Genomic DNA, 24,441 nt, shown 5'->3' on the forward strand with positions numbered 1-24,441 from the left:
ACATTGATGGGCTTTTGATTTCAATAACCAGGAAGGCCCCAGAATTCCGCCAGATGCAGGAAAAAATAGCAACGTCCTCTCTAGACCTTGAGATGAAACTTGGCTATAAAAGAAGGTATAAAGAAATAATACAGAATGGCAGCTCAGACATCCTATTGTTCAACATAGAGCACAGCATGGTTCTCCCTGTATTAAAATGGGGTCTGTTAATTATTGACTTAGCCATTCCATAATGCATGCATATATCAAGACATCATGCATACCATAAATATATACAATTTTTATTTGTAATTAAAAAATGAATAATTTCTTTCTTTCATTACTGATAGTGCTCTAACATGGTGAATGTTCTTCAAACCCACTGGACTTTGTGTAAGAAGCATGGTTAGCACCAATCCCACAGAGTGACATGGTACAAGAAGGGAAAAGATGATCTGTATGCTGAGGGAAAGTGGCTTAATAGCAGGAAGGAGTGGCTATGTAGGCAGACCAAGCCAATCTTCTGGAAAAAGGCTAAAACTACAAACAAGATTGTGCTGAAGCTTAAGTGTTGGGCCCAACTGCAGATCTAAGAGAATGCTGGCTACTAAGAGATACAAGCATTTTTAACTGGGAAGGGATAAAAGGAGAAAAGGCCAAGTGATCCAGTTCTTAGCTTCATTTTTGGTTTTATTATGAAGACAATAAAAATTTGAGGTTATGTTAAAAAATAAATAAATAGGCTAGGTGTGGTGGCTATAGTCCTAGTTACTTGGGAGGATTGCTTGAGCCCAGGAGTTTGAGATTACAGTGAGCTATGACTACACCACTGTACTCCAGTCTGGGTGACAGAACAAGACCTTCTCTCTCTCTCTCTCTCTCTCCGTAAATAGATGTAGATAAATAAATGTAATATGGACTTCCACAAGTTACCTAATGTATCTATATACCCATTCAACAGCTAACTAATGTCCCCCCACTCCCTATTACAAACATAGAAATAACCAACATTCAGGAAATGAACAGTAAATTATTTACAAATACCTAAAAAGGAGTATCACATTCATAACAATGTTTATACATGCTGGGCTTCTTGCCAAATATGACTGGAATGAATAACTTAAAACCTTCCAATAGTTTCCCTCTCCATATTAAAATAAAACCAAAATTCCTCCTCACAGCCTGCTAGCACTACACGACATGGTGTCTGCCACTCTCTTTGACCTCACTGCTGACCTCCATGCTGCGACCACAATAGCCTTCTCTGCCCTTCAAACATGCCCAGCTTATTCTTACTTTAGGGGCCCTTCACTGGCCATCCCTCCGTAATACAAACACTCACAGCTTTACGTGGCTAATTTCTCTGTTTTTCTCTTTTCTTTTTGAGATGGAGTCTCACTCTGTCACCCAGGCTGGGTACAGCAGCATGATCTCGGCTCACTGCAACCTCTGTCTCCCGAGTTCAAGTGATTCTCCCGCCTCAGCCTCCCAAGTAGCTGGGATTATAGGTGCACACCATCACACCTAATTTTTGTATTTTTAGTAGAGACGGGGTTTCACCATGTTGGGCAGGTTGGAATTGAACTCCTGACCTAAAGTGATCCACTCGCCTTGGCTTCCCAAAGTGCTGGGATTACAGGCATGAGCCACCATACCCGGCCTTTTTTTTTTTTTCTTGAGGCAGAATCTCACTCTGTTACCCACACTGGAGTGCAGTGGCGCAATCTCGGCTGACTGCAACCTCCGCTTCCCAGGCTTAAGTGATCCTTCTGCCTTAGCTTCCCGAGTAGCTGGGACCACAGTGTGTGCCACCACACCTGGCTAATTTTTGTATTTTTTGTAGAGACAGGGTTTTGCCATATTGCCCAGGCTGGTCCTGAACTCCTAGGCTCAAGCCGTTATCCCATTTCGGCCTCCCAAAGTGATGGGATTACAGATGTGAGCCACTGCGCTCAGCTGACATGGTTTATCTCTACGGGTCTCAGCTCAGCTGACATGGTTTATCTCTCCAGGTCTCAGTTCAAGTGAGAACTTCCCACTGGCTTTCCTGGGCACCCAATCTAAACCAGTCTCCATCACTCTGAAAATCACCCTGCTTTACTGTTTTCAGTACTTGTATCTCAATCGGAAATGACCATGCACTTTATTTGTTTACCTACTATACACCATCCTCTCCCCAACATCATCAACTCCCCTACAACGTAAGACCCACAGGCACCAGTGAATCCCCAATACCCAGATGTGTGCATGACACTTGACACTTGGCCCTTGGGAAGGATTTTAAACAGTTAATATTTGCTGAGTAATTGCATAACCATCTGTGTCCCACATCAGGCTATGGTCTTTGGAAGGCCTGGGGGATTTCAGAATCCTAGGGATGACCCTCAAGGTAGCAGGACTATTTCAGAGAAACCTGTAGGCCAAAATGTTGAGACTCAAATAGTCTACCTTGGCTAGAGAGTATCTGTAGAAAACCAAATTTGGAAGATTTAAAAATGGCTGATGGTTCCTTGGATACATTCTGAATTTGAGTTAAGTAACCAAAAAGCTGAGTTGCTAGAAGAGAATTTGGAATTACCTGGGGGTGTGTGGTAAGCAAGGAGGATCCAGAGACATAAGACACTTTCTCGTAATGAGACTGGATGATCCAGTTGGAGCTCCCAAGGGCATAGCCAGAGCTCAGAGGAGTCACCTGGACCGCACCAAAAAGCTCCTAAAAGAGAACCACAGTAAGAATGTGCAATGAGCTTACAGTGACAGTCACACGAGGTAATTCTGCAGGGAAAAACAACATAAATATCCTCAGTTTAAAACAAAAATTATTTTAAAGTAAACCAGAGACTGGGCGCAATGGCTCACGCCTGTAATCCCAGCACTTTGGGAGGCTGAGGTCAGGAGTTCAAGACCAGCCTGGGCAACATGGTGAAACCCTGTCTCTACAAAAAAATACAAAAATTAGCTGGGCATGGTGGCACATGCCTGTAGTCCCCAAGTAGCTACTTGGGGCAGGAGGATCACTTGAGCCCGGGAAGTTGAGGCTGCAGTGAGCCGTGTTTGTACCACTGCACTCCAGCCTGGGTAACAAAGTGGGACCTTGTCTCAGTCAATCAATCAATAAAGTAAACTAGAAAGTTTTAAGGAAAACAGAAAGATGATGGAGATCAACTGGCAGACAAAGAAAGCAATCCTATAATCTTTACTTGTCACCTGAGAGCTTCAGCTCTCTTCCATGTCCCCAGGCACTCAAGGTTCACAAATTAAAAGGGAGAGATGAAATATTACCATATAGACCAAAGACTCACACACTTTGGCTTTCCTTTTTCATTTTCAGTTAGGTGTTAGGCCCTTGTTGTTCGGTACTGAGTAGCTCTGGGTACAGGATGACAATAAGAAATGGGAAGGCTTATCATTTAGCTCAGAGCTCAAAAGTCACACTCGGCACACTCTTCTCTTTTCCTGTTTCACCCATCCAAAATCTATAAAATCTAATGTGAACAGGATGAGACGCCTTTCTCCTGACTCCCTGCACGCTGACCAGTCGAATGCTGGCTGGTGATGGAGATGTGAGGGTGGGGAAAGAGCACCAATAAAATCCTGCGTGGAACGGAGGAAAGAACAGAGGCTCTGGATCCTCAGCAACGGAATGGCTTTAAAAACGTAACTATAGGATTCTTCCAAACAAGAAACAACAATATGAATGGAAAGCATTCATGAATGACTGAAATGTAATATGAATACTCACAATTTTCTGAGAATATCCCACCAGCTGGATTTTACTAAGGGCAGAGTTCACCTCTTGCATTGTATAGCATCTTCTCCAGGTTGAGACTTCCACTGCATCCTTGAGAGGAGAAGGTAACAGCCTGCAAATGGATCACAATGTCAACTACCAGGTGAACAGTTCTTCATGTTCTACAGCATTCCTTTCCAGTAATTTGTCCATTTGATCCAAATGGTTTAATTTACTGGCATATAATTGTTCATAGGATTCCTTTATGATCATTTCTCTTTTTTTATTTTTACTTTGAGACAAGAGTCTCGCTGTGTCACCAGGCTGGAGTGCTACGGCACGATCTCGGCTCACTGCAACCTCCGCCTCCCAGGTTCAAGCGAATCTCCTGCCTCAGCCTCCTAAGTAGCTGGGATTACAAGCACCCACCACCATGCCCAGCTAATTTTTGTATTTTTAGTAGAGATGGGGTTTCACCATGTTGGCCATGATGGTCTCAATCTCCTGTCCTTGTGATAGGCCCAACTCGGCCTCCCAAAGTGCTGGGATTACAGGCGTGAGCCACTGCGCCCAGCCATTTCTTTTTTTTAAAAAAAATAGAGACATGGTCTTGCTATGTCACCCAAAATGTGTCAACAGAAAAACATTTTATCATTTGCTCCAAAAGAATCAGGAGGAGACCTGAAGAGTAACTTCCCTGACATTCACTGTACAATACGGGTCCAAGTACTGGGGTGAAATGAATGCATGCCATTAGCCTCTCCTCTCTCTCCTGAAACAACACTGAACAATAGAAGAGGGCTTCACACACGCGCGCACACACACACACACACTCACACACACCCTTAAGACAAAGAGAATGAGAGAAGAGACAACAGCAAGGCATTTTAGAAAGTAGACAGACAAATGATAACTGACTTCGTAGGCCCAGGAAAGTTCAATACAAACGTTTAATTTCTACTGCAGAACCCACAAAAAATATGGCAACTGAAAACAACAGGTATATCAGGAAGTTTAATCAACCTAAAAACAAGAGGAACTGTTGAAAAAAGAGACGAGATACTTAGAACCTGCCAGATCTCCTCATTCCTTCCATATAGCTCAGCAGCTGTCCCTTCTCCTCTCAGGCATGCTACCAGAGGTTGTTCTCTGGAGGGAGTAAAAATGAAATTCTGGACTAGGGGAAACCATCAACTGAGGCAGCCTTCCTAAACAAAAATTTGCATATTCAGAGGAACAATGTTCCTCTCTTGATTTGGCTGCCAAAGCACTATGAGTAAGCGTATACCCCCCCAGGGTAGGGGGCTGAAAGAATCTTCTCTGAAGAATCCGATCAGCCTCAAAGAAAAAAATTAATGAAAAGATTCTAATGCAGAGGATTCCACAAAGAAACAGATTACTTTCTGGTAAAGTGTGGAATTGAACAAGCCCTACCCATTGCACACAGATTTTCTAATTAGTTTTTTTAATTGTCCAACTCTTAAACATGAGCCAATAGCCAAGGACCACCACAAATTTGAGAAAAGTCTCTAAAATAATAAAGGCCTCAAATGGGGGCAGAAGAGCAGGCACGGAAATTAGAAGAAATAAATTAGGCAGGTAGAAGAAACCTTTAAGAACAGCTTGTCCTTACTATCATTAGAAAAATATGGTAGTATAGTTAAGAAATGAGAAGAGATTGCTACAAAAAAAAAAGATTCAGAGAATAAAAAGAGCTGTTAGAAATTAGAAATACAATGTCATATAGAGAATGAAAGCATGCCAACAATACATTAGAATTTCAAAATAAGCTAAAAAGATTTAAAAGCTATACAAACATGAAAGAGGTACATACATGAAAAACCAGCAAAGCTTATAAATGAGGTGACAGAACTCAATAAAGAATTAGAAATAAAAGAAAACATCACTTTGGAAATGAAGACTAAACTACATGTTGAGCATCCCAAATCTGAAAACCTGAAATCAGAAATGGTCTAAAATCTGTAGCTTTTTGAGTGCAAACATGACACTCAAAGGAAATGCTCACTGGATTACTTTGGATTTTGGATTTGGGATGCTCAATCAGCAATATTCCAAAATCAGAAAAAATCTGAAGTCTGAAACACTTTGGTCTCAAGTATTTCACAGAAGGGAAACTCAACCTGTAATAGAAACACAAGAGTAGATTAACAAGAAATACCAAAAAGAAATGAAGAGATTTAAACAATTCAAAAGAACCTAACAAATATTGAAGACAGATAAGCAAGATGCCACATAAGGGTAATAGTAGTCCCTAACAGAAAACCAAGTGAGAGAATAAAAATTAACACTCATAATATTCAATTACTAAATACTGTAATTGCTAAAATAAAGAGACATGAAACTACACACTAAAAGAACACAGTGCACACTTGAGAATACTGACCCAGAACAATGAACACCAGACATATTCTGGGAAAATATTTAGACTACAAGCAAACCTTTGGGATCTAGGAAAAGAGCAAGTGACTCACAAGGAAAGAAAATTAGATTTTATCAGTATTTTTAACAGCAATGTTTAATATTAGAAAAAAATATGAGAACATATTTAAGATACTCAAAGAAAGAAAATGCAAGCCAAGGACTATATATCTAGCAAAACTGACTTTCAAGGCCAAAGATCACAGATAAACAATTATGAACATGCAGGAACTCAGGGAATATTGTTCTTGTGATCCCATCCTGAGAAATCTACTGAAGACTGAGTTTCAGACAATCAGAATGATGACAGAAACATCAGTATGCATGGGCCAGTAGTGAGCATTAAATATACAGTTACTAGTAGCTGACAGACTACATGAAGGTTAAAAGGAAGGGAGAATAGTATGTAATGAATACATATTCTGACAATACAGATATGGTAAAAGTGTAAAAAAAAAGGTGGGGGGAAATATGTATGCTCTGTTCTCCAAAGAGTACTAGAAACAATGACCAATTTAGTAGCAATGAGCATTGCTAACAACCAAAATGGGATCTTAAAATTCCACTTCCCATTGGAGAAACCAGGGTTTCTTGGAGAAATGGGTAATTTAGGGCAGAGAATGTACAAGAGGAGTCTTAAACATCCTGCTATCACAGATGGCAAGGAAACAATCAAAGACTACGAGGGTCACAATAAACGACCCAGAGGACAATTAGTCTGTTTTCACGCTGCTGATAAAGACATACCTGAGACTGGGAAGAAAAATAGGTTTAATTGGACTTACAGTTCCACATGGCTGGGGAGGCCTCAGAATCACGGTGGGAGGTGAAAGATACTTCTTACATGGCGGTGGCAAGAGAAAATGAGGAAGAAGCAAAAGCGGAAGCCCCGATAAACCCATCAGATTTTGTGAGACTTCTTCACTATCACGAGAATAGCACAGGAAAAACTGGTCCCCATGATTCCATTATCTCCCCCTGGGACCCTCCCACAACATGTGGGAATTCTGGGAGATACAATTCAAGTTGAGATTTGGGTGGGGACGCAGGCAAACCATATAAACACCTGACAAGGCTTTCAGTGTTCAAAGATGGGACAATTCCAGCTGAAACAACCACCACCACCACCCAATGGGTTGAAACCATGCAATATTTCAGAGGGGGCTGTGATTGGACTGGAGCTTTTGAGTTGCTGGGAATGTTCTCTTCCTTGACCAGGGGTGTGGCTTTAAGAGTGATTGCTTTATAATAATTTATTAAGCAATATATTAGTTTTGTGTGTTTTGATATCTGTGGGTTTTTTTTTTTTTTTTTTTTTGCTGCTGTTGTTTTTAGACAAGGTCTTGCTCTGTCACCTAGGCTGGAGTGCAGTGGCATAATCACAGCTCACTGCAGCCTCAACCTCCTGAGCTCAAGCAATCCTCCTGCCTCAGCTTCCAAAGTAGCTGGGACTACAGGTACGTGCCACCATGCCCGGCTCAGTTTATTTTTTGTAGAGATGGGATTTTGCCATGTTGCCCATGCCAGTCTCAAACTCCTGGACTCAAGCGATCTGCCCGCCATGGCCTCCCAAAGTGCTGGGATTATGGGCATGACTAATATCTGTGCTTTATATTACAATAAAAAGGTTAATTTAAAAATCAGAAGAATTGATGTCAAAAAAATATTACAGCAGGAATGAAACACTGATAGGAAGCTTGGGAAATAAAGGGAATTTTGTGGAAGAACAAACAAAAAGAAAAACAGAGATGGAAAACAGGAGAGAAAAATATTTAAATGACAATCTAAGAGGTTCAGCATCTAATAGCAAGAGCTGCAGAAAGAACACAGAAAATGGGGGTAGAAAACTTTTTTTTAAACCAGAATCAAAATTCTTAATTTTCTAAATTGGGAATTGACAAACCTTTTCCATAAGTGGCTGCAGATATTTTAAGCTTTGCAGATCACATATAGTCTCCACCACAACTATTCAACTTAGCCATGTAATAGCATACACAATAAGTAAACAAGTGTGGCTGTGTTCTGATAAAACTTTATAAAAACAGTGGTGGGCCAGATTTGGCCCAAACACAGTGCTGGCCTTAGCTGTCACTCCTGTTCTAAATTGAAAGGGCCCACTAATTACTCAGCACATGAATGAAACTGCTTCAGTAAGACCCATCACCACGAACTCAAGGAATAAAGACAAGATTCTAAAAGCTATCATATGGGAATCAACAGGTACAAACTAAAGATCTAGGTTCAAAATAGCATTGGATATTTCAACAGCACTCCTGGAAGCTAGAAGGAAATATGTTTTCAACATTGTAAGAGAAAATTATATCTAATGTAGATTTCTATCAAATAGTTTGAGGGTTATTTCTACCAAATAGTTTTAGATGTGCAGATCTACTGCACATCCCACACACTTCCCACACACTCTTTGTGTGGGAAAATTTACTTCCCACATACTCTTTGTCAGGCAGTTACTGGAGGATGTGGCCTGAAAAATGAAGGCATAAACAAGAAAAAGGAAGATACAGAAAACAGAATAAAGAAGCAAAGAAGTCTTCGGGATGATGGTGAGGAAAATCCTCAGCTGAAAGCCATGGCATTGGGCCCAAGACAGCTGACATCAGAGAGAGAAGGCTGGGGAGAAGACTTTTCAAGGAGATAAAAGTTGTCAGAATGCCTACGGAGACTGAACATGATGGGTGGCAGGATATGCCACCCCAAAATATGCCACTTCAGCATAAAGGTTATTTTGAGGTAAAGGCACCTGAAAAACAGCAGGTGCAGGAAGAGCTCTCTGACCATCTCTTTTTCTTCCTGAAAGGAGATGAAATCCCCATATGGAAGATGTCTTCCGTATAGCAGGAGGAAAGTAACATTTTTATCTGTAGGGAAAGGGAATGGAGTTCGAGAAAAACCTGTACCAGCAAACCTTGTTAAACCCTGATCTTCCCAGTCACTTCTCCACCCAATTGACTGCCCTAGCCCAAGTCCCCTTCCCTTGTCACATTTTCCCAATGTCCTGCTCTTTGTCCAACTCAGTGTCTGCGTTCAACTCTAACGGCTCCTTTGGGTCTACATTCTCCTGTGCGGACTCTTACATATATGTAACTTAATAAAATGTGTGTGCCTTTCTTCTGTTAACCTGTTTTATGTCAGTTTAATTTAGGCACAACTGGACACCCTAAGAGGGTAGAGGAGAAATTTAATCACTTACAAACATATTGAGGAGAGACAAGTAGGGAAACAGTATAGAGACAATAGGTACATAAAACAACTAGACAAATAAGAAAATAAGGTAATTAACTCAAGGGAAAACAAAAAGTTGCGCAAGATAGAAAAAATAATCCTAATAATCTTATATGGCCGGTGAATTGCATTTATACAGCCATAATAATGGAAACACTGAATTAAGATTTAACCAGAGTAGCACATATATCAAATCGTTCCTATGCTTTTTACCCTTGTTTCTTTAGCAACAAAATATCAATGATCCATTTTCATTACCTTCTACATAAACAGATACATGAAGATTTTCTTATTCACTTTCTTAGGTACACATAGTGAACTGCTTTAGGTTTTGCAATATTTATTCTATACATATTTACTGAGCACTGACTGTGGGCTCAGGACTTAAGTCACATAAGGGGAATGACATGCACAATATAGGGCTTCTGTTCACACTGTTCTTAAGTCTAAGAAAAATTTAATAGTACAGGGCAACAGGATGCCAAAAGCCTCGAGTCATCCTTGCCTATAGGCTGGCCTTCCCTCCCAGAAGGGCCTCAACAATACACTACAAATGCAAATCTCAAGATCTTATGCACACCTCCTCTCCTCCTTCCCCCAACTTTAATGATTCACCAATACATTGAGGATAAAATCCAAGGCTCTCAGCATGACTTCCTACGGCCCTTCTTTATCTGGGTGCTGCTTCCGCCTGTACTGTCTATACTGGGCTTTTCTAGTGCAAGGCCCTGCCTGCCTGCACCCCACCTACCTAAGTCCCTGTGTCTTCTACATTTTGAGTGGACAACATTTACTTGCTCTTGCTTAAAACCTAGACACACTTGTCACTTTTTCTCAGATCTTGTGACCCCAGTCTAGGCCAGGTGCTCACTCATGTGCTCTTCGGGAAGGCTGGCTGGCCCTGAGTCTGGCAGTACAGGGAAGTGGCACAGAAGCCCCCTTTGGACTGAGGCCACCGCAGGTGCTGCTGCTCCTGCATCTCTTACCTCCACATCCCCATAACTCATGACTGCCTGCTTTGAGGAAGGAGAGATTTCTCTCAGAGGCACTAGGAAATAATGGAAAAAAGAGAATTTACAACCAGACAAGTCTAGGTTTACATCTGGGAGTTAGCTCTTCACCTCCAAGCCTTAGTTTCCTCATCTATAAAATGGAGAGAATACTACCTTCCTTTGAGAGTTTCTCTGCAATGGGGAAATTATATATAATATAATGCATGTTAAGTGTCTGGTGCAGAAGAGATGCTGAGTCAAGGTTTGTCTCCAGCCCTGCTCCAACACAGCCCCAGAAGCACATGCATTTCCCTACAATACTGCAGTGGACTCCAACCCAGGGTGATTGACTCTGACGAGCAGCAACGATTCTGAACTTGAGAGGACTTAAGGAAAAACCCAAGGTTCTACCCAGCTTTGACTCCTCCTTTAAGTTCTCAGGATCAGGCAGCCCCGGGGCTTGAACCTCCTGGGGCCGCCCTACACAGAAAATGAAGACCTCTCACTCTGGGCCCGGTAGAAGCCAAAGAGTTTCTTGACTTAATAATGCCAGAGCTGGAAGGCTGTCACGGGAGTGGCTAGAGAGCAGGGACCGTGATGAATAATGATGAATAACACTTGCAACCCCAAGCACATCTCTCCATTCAGCTGAATTTCTTTCACATTGTCCCCAGCTTTGCCAGGGCCCTGCAACAGTCATTTCTCTTAAAGGCTGACTAGAAAGTCACACACAAGGCCAGAACTATACCTGCTTTCTTTCTGTGATTTTCCTTACCCATTATTTGACAACCAGTACTGCCATTACCCAGAACACCATACCACGTGGGCTTTCCTTCCTGCTAGCTCTGTCTTCTCTTGATGGCCCTTCCCAGCACAGCCTCGCCTTTCCATCTAGGACAACGTCCTGTGAAAATTCAGCAGATTAAGAACTGGAAGAGCCTTGCTCAAAAAGAGGCTTTGGTCACTTTAATGTTTTCACTGTGTGCTGGAGATGAAACAGTCTTATATTCAGCCTATTGAGTACTAGCAGTGTTCTGACCAAGCCCTTAGAAGGGAAAGTGGAAAGCATGAAGATGCAAAGCATCTACAACTTTTGTCCTCAACAACCCAGAAGTTATTTCTAGAGAAATTACTGGTGTTTCAAGTAGGGACACAATTTACTTAAGCAAAACAAAAGGTTCCTGAAGATCCGGGTATATTTCAGCCTGAATCGTTCCCATCTTTCCTTTTAAAGTAAATGGCATGGAAATCATAAACTTACGTTCTACAAAAACTGAAGAAAGCATTTGTTTATACAGAAATGTTCACTACAGATGATTTTTGCTAATCAGATCCATAGAACACTGTAGTTAGAAGAAGTCTTGTTAAATATGCCTTTTGTTTTGTATTTTATTAATACCCACTGAAAAGAGTAATGTGTATCTTTTTTCCTATTGTATCATATGATTCACACAGCAACACTTTTTTCATTTTTGTCTCCTCAGCACTGAGCACAGTGCCCAATATAAATGACACTCAAAAGAAAAAAAAGTTCAGTTGCTATCCCAGGAAAGAAAAGAACCAGCAATGGAATTATCAACGTGTCCCATCTGAACTGCACCATGTTTGGGTAGAGGTGAGCCCTGTAACTGTGAGAGGTGGTGAAAAAAATCAAGGAGGAGCTCAGGAGTAACCCGGAAGAGGAAAGCCAAGCCGTCCCCACTGCCTCTGGTCCAGTCTGACCCGCCCGGTTCAGGGTTTTGTTGCAGGCGCTTCTGCCATGGCTCCAAGTGACCCCCACCTACAGGATTCACCCCCTTGTGGAATCCTCTCCTCCTGAGTGTGAGGTGGATCAAGTGGCTTGCTTCTAACATGACAAAGATGATGATGGGCTGTCACTTCAGTGATTAGGTTACAAAAGACTAGGGCTTCTATCTTGCTCGCTCTCTTGCCCGCTTGGAATGGTCTCTTTTTCCTCATTCAAACCCTACTCAATCTACCCAGCCCAGTCTAAGTCTGGCCATTAAGCATCTATTTTTTTGCTTGACAAGCTCCTTGAGTACAGCCACTAAATCTTAAACTTTTCTGGGCGTTTTTCTACAAACTTATAATACCAGGCATTTGGTAGTTACTCAACAAGTAAGTCTGAAGTTCTCTGAATTTCATATTTCTGCCCACAAAGTCCTTTTGCTGACATCCTCTTTTATTCTTTCTAGATATTTACTTTGTTGTGCTTCCTCTATCTCCTAACACATCTTGTCTAACTTAGCTTTCCCAGAAACTCTCCTTATGCTTACTTGAGGTCCTAATTACAGAGAGGCATTTATAGAGCCATTTAAAGCCATTAGGATTATTGGCTGATTTTGGATAAGAAGGATAAGGAAACCCAGAGGGAACTAGTTCTGTTTTTTCTGGCTTTCTAATTTATCAAAGTCAAGTTCTCAGAGTCTAAATGTTTCATAAGTACTTTCTAAAGGATTTCATTGTTTTGCTTTGTTCTTACCACACTGGAGTGCCTGATGAACTTCTTTCCCAGGGCTCTGACATGATGCCAAAGCTCTGCGGCCTCTTCCTTCATCCTGCCAGCAAAATCAGCACACTTTTGTGTTTTTATTAAATATTAAAACTTTTAAGTCCAGAAGGACCACTTGGAAGGTGGTAAGTAAAAAACTGGCTGGGTATTAAGTGTTTGTTGAATGAATTAATGAATGAATAAATGAATTAACAAAATTAATGTAAGGACAGAATACAAAGAAGATAGGAATCAGGAAAGTTCCCCGCCTGACTCTCGTCACAGCAAAGGGCTTAACATGCCCGTGGGGCTAGGGTAGACTGGGTATGTTGGCAGAATAAGGACCCATATGGAGTTTGTGGAGCCTCAAAGTGAAGTATGTTTCAATATTAGCCAGAAACTAGGTTATAACCCCTGATGTTTATTTTAGATCAATTATTGCTTAAAAAATGGCAATTGCTTAGGCTACCAAAGCATGACAGGAATGACTCTTGAGAGCAACTCAACTATCTTTACTCTAATCCTATGCTCATGGAAAAATTTCTTATCCATAATTTGAGGTCTTAAGTGGACTTCCTGGCCAGCACAGAGTGTCCTGGATAGAGGAGTCACTCTAGTTCTGGAGCCAGTCAGAGGTCTTACTTTAAAGTGATTAATTGGGATTTTTGTTTGTCACTCAACATCCTGGGAGTCTGGTCAGCATGAATCAGTCCCTCAGAGGCTAATCAACTCCAAATGAAATGAAACAGTGAAGTGACCAGAATCGCAAAGTCCAACCAGCTGTGATTACTCCGTAAAAGCACTGCCGCTCTCTGACGGCCTGCCTTAAGGAGCCTCTCTCTGGACATCTTTTAGAACTCTAACACAAGTGGACTTAGAGATAATTTAATTCTTTTTTTACAGAAAAGGAGATTGAGTCTGAGAGTCTGAGTGACAGTGACAACTAACTACAGGTAACAGTGGAATTTGAAAACAGCTACCTTGCTTTCGTCAGAAAGGCAGTGTCTGAAGGTAAATTAGGCTGCGGAAGACAGATGTGTTCTAGTTAACAAAAGCAGATTACATAAGCCACGTATCTTATTAAAAGAGACAAGGACACTGGCATTTATTGAGCACCTACTGTGTGACTGGCATTGTTTTAAGAACTTAATCATACCACTCATTTAATCCTTACAACAATCCTATTAAGTTGTTAATATCACTTCTATTTTATGAAGGAGGAAACAGAGCCTAGAAGAAATAAGTTGCCACAACTACCAAGAAACAGATCTGAAATTCAAATATCAGTCTATTTGACCTCCAAGCACACACTTCTATCTTCTCTTCCTTTCAGAGTTAGTTGATAAATTCCTGTACGCATACCCAAGGAGCGTCAGAGCGGAGGAACTTCAACTTGAACATGCATGGTTTTAAGTCTTTTTTTTTTTTTTTTTTTTTGAGATGGAGTTTTGCTCTTGTTGCCCAGACTGGAGTGCAATGGCACGTTCTCGGCTCACCGCAACTTCCACCTCCCGGGTTCAAGCGATTCTCCTGCCTCAGCCTCCCACGTAGCTGGGATTATAAGTATGACTAATTTTGTATTTTTAGTAGAGACGGGGTTTCACCATGTTGGTCACGCTGGTCTTGAACTCCTGACCTCAGGTGATCCCAGGCTTGGCCCCCCAAAGTGCTGAGATTATAGGCATGAGCCACCAAGCCCAGCCAGTTTTAAGTCTTCCATAAGGTTATGAAGCCACATTTTAAGTTGTAAGTATTAAAAACTGCCACAAAAATTCAGCCAAGAATATATCAGTGCTTCATTGCTTAATGCTTGCATGAGGATGACAATATCTTGTAATGATTTATCTTTATTGTAATTGTAGATTTCTAATCTTATAAAAAGTGTTAGTTTTATACAAAAAAAGTACTAGAGGTGGGGTTACTTTCTTAAGTGGAATATCTTGCTTTATATTTTCCCATTGAAAACCTAAACTTAAGTGAGTGTGGGAAGTCAGAGACCCAAAATTATATTGTGAGGGATTCTCCTTTTCCTTCCCTTCAAAATCCATCTCTTTTTCAAGAGTAAACTGCAGTGTCAAAGTTAGGAAGAAGGATGACTAACTTCTTTGATATAAATCTCAAGGAGCACTGTCAACTGAGGCAGGAAGTTATACAGTTGCCAAAAACTAGGAGTAATAGTTTTTTTTTGGTACGTGTACTAATAATAAATCAAATGCTAATTCAAACTAACTTCAAATGATTTATGAGAATTTGTCAGATTCTTTTGAGTTTGAAAATTTCTAATTTACTATTTTCTTTAGTTGATAGTTTTATTAGTAATGTAAGCTACTAAGATGTATTAATTCTAGGCACTTTGACAAGATCTGCTTTGAGGCTGCCTATATATAGTATAATTCAAAAATTAGGGGCTCAAGCCTCAAATCGAATACCTCTCAAAGTAACTCTCTAAGAGCTACTTTGCTCAGATCATACGGGATTTTATTCTAATGTAGGAGCCAACATTTCTAAAAAGATTTTTTAAAAGTCACATTTACAACATCTAGACTTTGAGCTTCTAAGGAAGGCTTGGCAGCTGTGGGCTCACATTACCATATGGCCACGATCGCTGGAGCTACGAGTCAGCTGCCCCTATAGAGGGGTGTGGTTACTGGTCCACATTTTCCACCAGCCCATCTCACTCCTGTGTGTACCTTCCTCAGCCCTGTAGGCATTGTGGACCTATGATCCCTACTTTGGAAGACCTGGACAGGCAAAGCGCAAGAATGAAGAAAAAAAACAGAGCGAAAACATACAGAGAAGATAGATAGAGCCTATAAAATGGGAAAAATTTCCTTGAACTAGATAGCAAAAAGCAGCGTTTGTCAATGTAGCATGCTACAGTAGTTTGGGACGTTAGATATCAACTAGCTTGTGATAGAGAGAAATCTAAAGGTGATGTAAATCCCTTAGCACAAATATTATCCAAATGCAGCACTTTTAGAACTCTGGTCCAAGATTAAATTCTAGGTGAATATTTCAAAAGAACTCTTTCATTTGATGCCAATTAAAGAATAAATAGCTCTTCAGGCCAGGCATGGTGGCTCATGCCTATAATCCCAGCACTTTGGGAGGCTGAGGTGGGTGGATCACTTGAGGTCAGGAGTTTGAGACCAACCTGGCCAACAAGGTGAAACCCAAAAAATACAAAAATTAGCGGGCACGGTGGTGTGCACCTCTAGTCCCAGCTACTCAGCAGGTTGATGCAGGAGAATCGTTTGAACCCTGGGAGGTGAAGGCTGCAGTAAGCCGACATCGCACCACTGTACTGCAGCCTGGGTGACAGAGTGAGACCCTGTCTCAAAAAATTAAAAAAAAAAAAAAGCTCTTCAAATTATTCTACTACTTCTAGTATTTATGCTGAGTTTATCTAGGAGAAAAAGAGGACACAGCTATGGAGTGTCTCTTTCACACCTCAGTATGTTTTCCAATAATTAGACTCGTCCCTTTCTCTACCAATAACTATGGCTCATCTTATGCTCAAAAATCAAAACACAATCCTTGGCCAGGGTGAGAATCAAAGATGGCCTTCTCCAATAGTGCAAGTTACTACTCTCCTTGCTCCTCTACCAAATTAGTCTCAATAGTTTCTGATTTTTGCCCACCAGGTGGGCAAATATATTTCAACTAGCAGCTTCTTTTAAAAGGGAGATTTCCATTCTATTATAAAAATACATGCAAGTGTATGTTCATTGCAGCCCTATTCACAATAGCAAAGATATGGACTTAACCAAAATACCCATCAATGACAGACTGGATTAAAAAAATGTGGTACCTATACACCATGGAATACTATGCAGCCATAAAAAGGAATGAGATCATGTCTGTTGTAGGGACATAGATGGAGCTGAAGCCATTATCCTCAGCAAACTAACACAGGAACAGAAAACCAAACACCGCATGTTCTCACTTTTAAGTGGGAGCTGAACAATGAGAACACATGAACACAGGCAGGGGAACAACACACACTGGGGCCTCTCAGGGAGTGTGTGGCGGGAGGGAGAGCATTGGGATAAATAGCTAATGCATATGGGGCTTAATACCTAGGTGATGGGTTGATAGGTGCAGCAAACCACCATGGCACATGTTTACCTATGTAACAAACCTGCATGTCCCACACACATATCCCAGAACTTAAGATAAATTTTTTTTTAAAAAGGGAGCTTTCCTCTGCATCTTAGGAAATACCTTTCAGGCCCCTCCCTAGCCTTCTCCTCCTTTAGCCTCATTCATACTCTCCGTAATGTAGGTGGCACTTCTTTTGTGTGGCCAAATGGGAGGCAAAGGCAAAATGCTGAAGATTTTGCCCAAGGTCACAAGAGAAAAGGTGAAATAAGGATTTGGGGCTTCCTAAGACTTGGCCCAAGATTTGGGAGTCAGGAAATATTGCCTTTTTTTTTAGACAGAGTCTCGCTCTGTCCCCCAGGCTGGAGTGCAGTGGTGTGATCTTAGCTCACTGCAACCTCTGCCTCCCAGGTTCAAGCGATTCTCCTGCCTCAGCCTTCTGAGTGGCTGGAATTACAGGTGCCCGCCACCACGCCTGGCTAATTTTTTTTGTATTTTTGGTAGAGATGGGGGATTTCACCATATTGACCAGGCTGGTCTTGAACTCCTGACCTCAAGTGATCTGCCCACATCAGCCTCCCAAAGTGATGGGATTACAGGCCTGAGCCACTGCACCTGGCCAAGAAATACTGACTTTAGAACACTATTTGTGGTGTGCCAAAATTATTTGTGGCAAAACACTATAAAGGGTTTACATTTAAGAGGAAGAAGGGAAGCCAGAGCACACATGTTCCAGGGGAGAGAAAACAAAGTCCTGAGGTTTCTAAGAGGGAGATGTACGGAACCGGGGTCCTGTCCAGTCCAGTGGGCACACAGGAGAGAAAAGAAAAGAAGGGAGGTATCAGAACCGAGGGCAAGAGAAAAGGGAGCTGGGAACAAGAATGTGGTACTGCACCAGGGCAGTCAGATCAAGGAGGCCATTCACATACACACCGAAGACTTATAAATGCACATGTCCAGAAAATGTTTTCTAATGTGAAGACATGCCCACACCATACATCCCCAAACAAGGAAACAGACATTCAAAAGATCCTTAAAACACAGAGAAAATATGCACAGATAAGCCTAATTCCTCGTCCCGACACGAGAAGCGGCTCACACGCACATAAGAGGCATGTGTGTGTGCACGAGAGGTGGCCCAGCAGATGAGTTAGGAGCATGGACCCTGCAGCCAGGCTAGCTGGCTGTCTGGGTTTGAATCCAGATCCTGCCACTCACTAGCTGTGTGACCTTGGGCAAGTTACTTAATCTCTCTGTGTTAGTTTTCTCTCCTGTAAAAAAGTAATAACACTGCCTGGGCGTGGTGGCTCACCCCTGTAATCCCAACACTTTGGGAGGCTGAGGTGGGCAGATCACGAGGTCAGGAGTTCAAGACCAGTCTGGCCAATATGGTGAAACCCGATCTCTACTAAAAATACAAAAATTAGCTAGGCATGGTGGCGCTTACCTGTAGTCCCAGCTACTTGGGAGCCTGAGGCAGAAGAATCGCCTGAATCTTGGGAGGCAGGGGTTAGAGTGAGCCGAAATTGCACCACTGCACTCCAGCCTGGGAGACAGAGTGAAACTCCATCTCAAAAAAAAAAAAAAAAAAAAAAAGTAGTAACACCACTACCTACCTACCTATTCATTAAAGGAATAAATAAAATAACACATTTAGAAGAGTGCCTGGCACACAACAAGTGTTACATAAGTAAAATAAATAACATGTGTACAAAGGATTGCACGGAGGAGACTCATGCTCAAGCTCCGAAATAGTCACTATAGAAAAAGTGGATTCCTCTAGCTACATATTTATACTCTAATCGAAAGAAGATCTGCAAAAACTAAGACATTCTAATGTTGAAATGAGCAGATGACTATAAATCGCTGTTCTAGAGGCAAAGAGAAACCAGCGCCAACTGGAAAAAAGTGGACTTGGGTAGGAGCATATGGAACATAAACTGCCTAAGAAATTATAAGATTATGCCGGGTGCAGTGGCTCACACGTGTAATCCCAGCACTTTGGGAGGCCAAGGCGGGTGGATTGCAAGGTCAAGAGATCAAGACCATCCTGGCCAACATGGTGAAACCCCCACCTCTACTAAAAATACGAAAATTAGCTGGGTGTGGTGGCACACACCTGTAGTCCCAGCTACTCAGGAGCCTGAGGCAGGAGAATCGCTTGAACCCTGGAGGTGGAGATTGCAGTGAGCCAGGATCACACCACTGCACTCCAGCCTGGGTGACAGAGTGAGACTCCGTCTCAAAAAAAAAAAAAAAAAAGAAAAAAGAAAAAAAAGAAATCAAAAGACTGGTTTTTACTCCAGACTTGATGCCACCATCAGAAAGTGTGGCTGTTGTGGGGCCTGGAGGTAAAGGCAGAATTGCTAAGGTTAGAGAAAGCCCAGTGTGTTAACATCCACAGGGTACTCTGTTGCCAATTTAAATAAGAGAACATGGAAGTGAAATCAAGCTGCTTGCTTCTACCATATTTCTCCTTACTTCATCTCTTACAGCCTGGTTTCTGGACCTAGCACTCTACGGCAACTCACCTCTCTGGGATTGTTAAGGACTTCCCCATTCCGATAGCCAAGGGCCTCATCTCCATTTTACTTGATATTTCTGCAGCATCTGAGACCAACAACAACCTGTATTTTCTGAAACTTCCTTGTCCCTTGGCTTCCACTCAGCTCTCGTCTTACCTTCTTAATTACTTACAGCCTCTTTTACAACACTTACCAGTTCTTTTCAATTCTATCTCGGAAATTCCTTTGAAGTTAGACTTCAGCTTCATGCTCACGGATACCGCCTTAGCTCAGGGCTTTGTCATCTCCCCTGGGTTTCAGCAGTCACACTGCTGGTCCTCCTGCCTGTCTCTGCATTCCTGTCCATCCTTTACACTGCTTCCAGAGTTACTTTCCCCAAAACAAATGTGGTCATTTGTCTCCTTATAAACCTCCACTGGCCGACTTCACACTCTCAACAATATAAAACTCAAACTTCACATATGATAATCTTTATTCTCTTCCTCCAACTCACCCCTTTACTTGCACCTCTCACCTCTCTACTCACCCTAATCCACACTGAACATCTCACTGTTCCCTGAATATACTATGTCCCATGACACCATGCCTGGATTTCTCTTCTCAACCTCTGCTATAGGAACAAGTCCATTTCTTCTTCCAAGACCCATCTTAACTGTCATCTCCTAAGGAATGTCCTTCTCAGCCTTCCTAAGCAGGGTTCTTCAGTTTCTGAGTGCCTACAGCACTGGGGGCAAACATCTCTTTTTTTTTTTTTGAGACAGAGTTTCACCCTTGTTGCCCAGGCTGGAGTACAATGGTGCAATCTCAGCTCACTGAAACCTCTGCTTCCCGGGTTCAAGCAATTCTCCTGCCTCAGCCTCCCGAGTAGCTGTGATTACAGGCATGTGCTACCACCCAGCTAATTTTTTTGTATTTTTCGTAGAGACGGGGTTTCTCCATGTTGGTCAGGCTGGTCTCAAACTCCCAAACTCAGGTGATCTGCCCATCTCGGCCTCCCAAAGTGCTGGGATTACAGGCGTGAGTCACTGTGCCTAGCTGGCAAACATCTCTTCTAAGACATGCCATGCAAACTGCTAACTGACCTGTTGAGTTATCTGATTTTCCATTAAACTTTGACCACCTCAAGAGCCAGTTGTTCCTAAAAACTCCAGTACCCAGCATAGCACCTTGCACATAGTTGCCTCTCAAAAAATGTTGGTTGAATCAAATATAACCCTTTCGTGTATTAGGAAAAAGAGAATCTTTAATATAACCAAATCATTGTTTAAGCATAGAGGAAGAAATCAAATGAGACTGCTTTGTAAAGCACCTGGCTCTATAGTCTCTGGGTAAGAGAGTGGTCTGTTTCTCACCTCTGAATGTCCTTATTCTTCCACAAGGAGGCAGACTGAGCCTTTGGCACTCTTTCAATGAAATTCACCAGCTCTTCCATGAGAAGCCTGAGTTTAAACAAAAAAAGTGAGGAACACCCATTAAAAAATTAGAGAAACACCCCATACTCTAACAGTTGGCCAGGAGAAATGACTTGCCAACCTCCCCCTACACCATCTCATCATCCATCTTCCTCTCTGCTGCACATAAACTTGATCACCATTTGATATAAAGTTAAACAAAATCCTCACTTTCTTATTGCATTTCCATGCTAAAAATTCTGAACTTAAACAATTTAATTCACCTTTAAAACAAGGCTGGCCTGTTTCTTGTCTCTAATCATAGAAATACACAAGCCTGTTTTAACTCTCACTCTAAGATCTGTACCTTTATGTTACTGAAAATATATAGGGAGAAGTTAAATGACTGTCAGGTATCTAATTTTGGTGACACAGCAGGGTGTGGGCAGGACTGTTTTTTTAAATGACAATATTAAATGAACTTTTTTTTTTTTTTTTTTGAGACAGAGTTTCGTTCTTGTTGCCCAGGTTAGAGTGCAATGGCACAATCTCAGCTCACTGCAACCTCCGCCTCCTGGGTTCAAGGGATTCTCCTGCCTCAGCCACTCGAGTAGCTGGGATTACAGGCACACACCACTATGCCCAGATAATTTTTTGTATTTTTAGTAGAGACGGGGTTTCACTATGTTGGCCAGGCTGGTCTTGAACTCCTGACCTCAGGTGATCCACCCACCTCGGCCTCCCAAAGTGCTGGGGGATTACAGGCATGAGCCACCGTGGCCAGCCTAAATGAACATTTTAAATGGATAAAATAAGTTTTCTTGATATGTTTTAGGAATTAGCAAAATTCCATGTGGAAGAATACTCCAAGGACAAATGGAGTAGGCTGCTAAATGCAGAAGGCTAGCTCTCTCTGAGATGAGCTGGAGTACCACAGAACCAGGGATGAGGAATCTAAGAAATCCTGTGCTATCAGTTAGATCAAGGTACACAGGCTTTGGGGATTCACAGGACAGAGAACTGCGGGAATTCTTGATGGCCAGAGGATGACCACAAAGCTAGAAATGGATTTAACACCTTGAATCTCCATTCCTAATCTAATATTGGTGATCCATATTGACTTAAATCCCCTCAAAGTTAACATATACATAATGGTAAGCCATTAATGTATTAGCATTTGAAAGCTAAAGAACTTCATTTTATTCTCATTTATTTATTTTGGCCTAATACCATCTCCTCCTTCCATCTTGAAGGAAGAGTGCTAGTTTCAACATCTCAAGACCTGTGATTCAGGCTCACTGGTGTCCTGGATGTAGCTTTCATAGGAACAGTTTGGTGTGCTGATCCTCACTGCTTTAACTTTTCCAGATTACAGGCTAGTTTTTTAGCTTATCCTCTCAATTGAAACCAATGCATCACTTCGAGTGTTTTACTTTCCTATGAGAGCCCTTCCTCAGCTCCCTAATGGTTACATACACAGTGCAGGTAATATGGTTTGACATAAAAACAAGAAAACACATTATTTCATCTGCAAGACTCTAGAATCCAACCTAGGAGTCTACAGCAATTCTCAAGTCTCACATTTTGGAACCTGACAGTTTCAACTTATACCGTACTTATTAATTTATTTCAAAAAAAATGAAAATAAACTGACAAATTTTTTTTTCTGGAGTAATTTTCTTTACCTAATTTCTCACTAAATGATACCATTGTTACTTGTGGTAACCACCTGTGTCACAAAGGCTTAGTAGAAGCAGAGAAAGGGATGGCAGAGGCTTCTTAGAGTCAAAGGAAAACTGCAGTTTTACTCCTAGACTGCTCAGTTTCACTCTGTCAACAGCAGAGACAACTTAACCATCTATTTACTTATCTATCCTGTATTTTCTACAAGCTGTCTCCATTTATAGTCTACAACAAACCACAAAAAGGGGGAGTTTTGAAAGCAAAGCAATAAAATTTCTTCTTCTTAAAGATGCTACACTCTTTCCCTCTGAAGCTCTCTGCCTTGCATCTTTGTGGCATCGTTCTAAACATTACCTCCCCTAATTACTAGCCTCTGTACAGAGGAGCTGTCTCCATGAACTCCTTCCAATTAATTTATAAGAAAAAAGACCAACAAGGCTACTTGCACTATCAATCCTTAGGCATTTCCAATGAACATTCCTCATCTAGAGAGTCGCTTACTCCTGCCTGTTCTTTGGGTTAGTTGTTCAGAAGGAACTAACCACCAGCCCTGGTATAATACTGTGATAGCGTCATCACTGAGGGAGGAGCTCCGCAGCGACATCCTAGCAGGATCAGAATCAACCCTCTTACCTGCCGATCTGGACAGTGGGTTCTGTGGCATACACTGTGCCTGTGAAGCCGGTGTGCTCGGTGATGTATGGCAGCGCCATCATACAGTGATAGTTAGAGATGAGAATCACATCTACTGTAGACAGATCTATTAGCTCCGTCTGAAAAGAAAGGGAGGGAATGATATATATCTGTTCAGGGATCTATCAATATGATGTGACTAAAAAACGATGTTGTCAGAATGCAGAGAAGTAGTTTTTGTATTGCAGAATAACGATGGCTTTCCTGCAACACTGCCATTCTCTCATTTGAAGAGGTTTTCTACACTGACATTAAGTAGCAGGACAGGATGGCCAGCAGCGAGAACACAGCCAGCCCAGAGGCAGCACTCTGATTTTACTAGAACAGAATTCTTCTGAATTAGACTTATGAGGTTAAATGACAGCAGGACCCTTCGGCAGCTGCTGCCAGGCAAGTGAAACCAGGTAACTGCAAGCAGAGAGAGCAGCATATAGGTGGCAAGCACACACTAGAACATAACATCCCATTGCTACAGATTAATGGGCAGCGGGGATGCAGCACACAGAAACCAGCTCTTCAAAAGCCAGATGGAGAGACAACTTGTTTTGTTTTTTCTTTTGAGATAACTTTTGTTGGTTTAGTGCTGGTTATAGAGCCCCCCCAAAAAGCGTAGTGGCAGTCATGAAAGGAAATAATCCTTTCACCTTCCATCCTAATCTTAACCCCAGATCTGCCCTTTTAAGTCCATCACTAAGGTCATGTAAAAAGGAAGAAAAGACAGGTTAGCATGTGAGGGAAAAGGCTATCCAAGTTTGGGTAAATTTTAGGAAAACTCCTAAAATTTTTCCACATATTTAAGTCCTTCCAATCTGTCAAGACGCAATTCTCTTCTTCCACTAGGTCTTCCTGATTTGCTCAGATGAAAGAAACCACATCTTCCTCAGAACTCCCAAAGTATTGCATGTGTAACTCAATTTTTAACTTTTTATTTCTTTTTGAGACAGAGTAGCTGGGATTACAGGGGTGCCCTACCATGCCTGGCTAATTTTTGAATTTTTGTAGAGATGGGGTTTCGCCACGTTGGCCAAGCTGGTCTCAAACTCCTGGCCTCAAGTGATCTGGCTGCCTCAGCCTCCCAAAGTGCTGGGATTACACCAAGCCACCAAGCCCGGTCTGTATGTGTAACTCTTATGACAGTTCACAATCTATACACAACACCTCAAAGTAGCACTTTGTC

The 24,441-nt window shown here is 41.8% G+C and overlaps 1 protein-coding gene across 2 annotated transcripts in view; it reads right to left on the reverse strand.

The window, feature by feature from the left end:
• Positions 1-24,441, reverse strand: part of INTS9 (integrator complex subunit 9) — a 118,948-nt gene that overhangs the window by 44,818 nt on the left and 49,689 nt on the right. Inside the window, exons 6-10 of one of the 2 annotated variants that reach the window (XM_063669390.1) lie at positions 23,205-23,344; positions 20,850-20,936; positions 18,420-18,542; positions 3,722-3,842; positions 2,558-2,692 (exon numbers count right to left, since the gene is read on the reverse strand). In XM_063669390.1, coding sequence (XP_063525460.1) covers positions 2,558-2,692; positions 3,722-3,842; positions 18,420-18,542; positions 20,850-20,936; positions 23,205-23,344 — 606 coding nt within the window. The remainder of the gene's footprint in view (positions 1-2,557; positions 2,693-3,721; positions 3,843-18,419; positions 18,543-20,849; positions 20,937-23,204; positions 23,345-24,441) is intronic. The other variant, XM_054499491.2, reaches the window with a different exon arrangement.

The sequence above is a fragment of the Pongo pygmaeus genome, chromosome 7, assembly GCF_028885625.2.
Source record: "Pongo pygmaeus isolate AG05252 chromosome 7, NHGRI_mPonPyg2-v2.0_pri, whole genome shotgun sequence".
Lineage (NCBI taxonomy): Eukaryota > Metazoa > Chordata > Mammalia > Primates > Hominidae > Pongo > Pongo pygmaeus.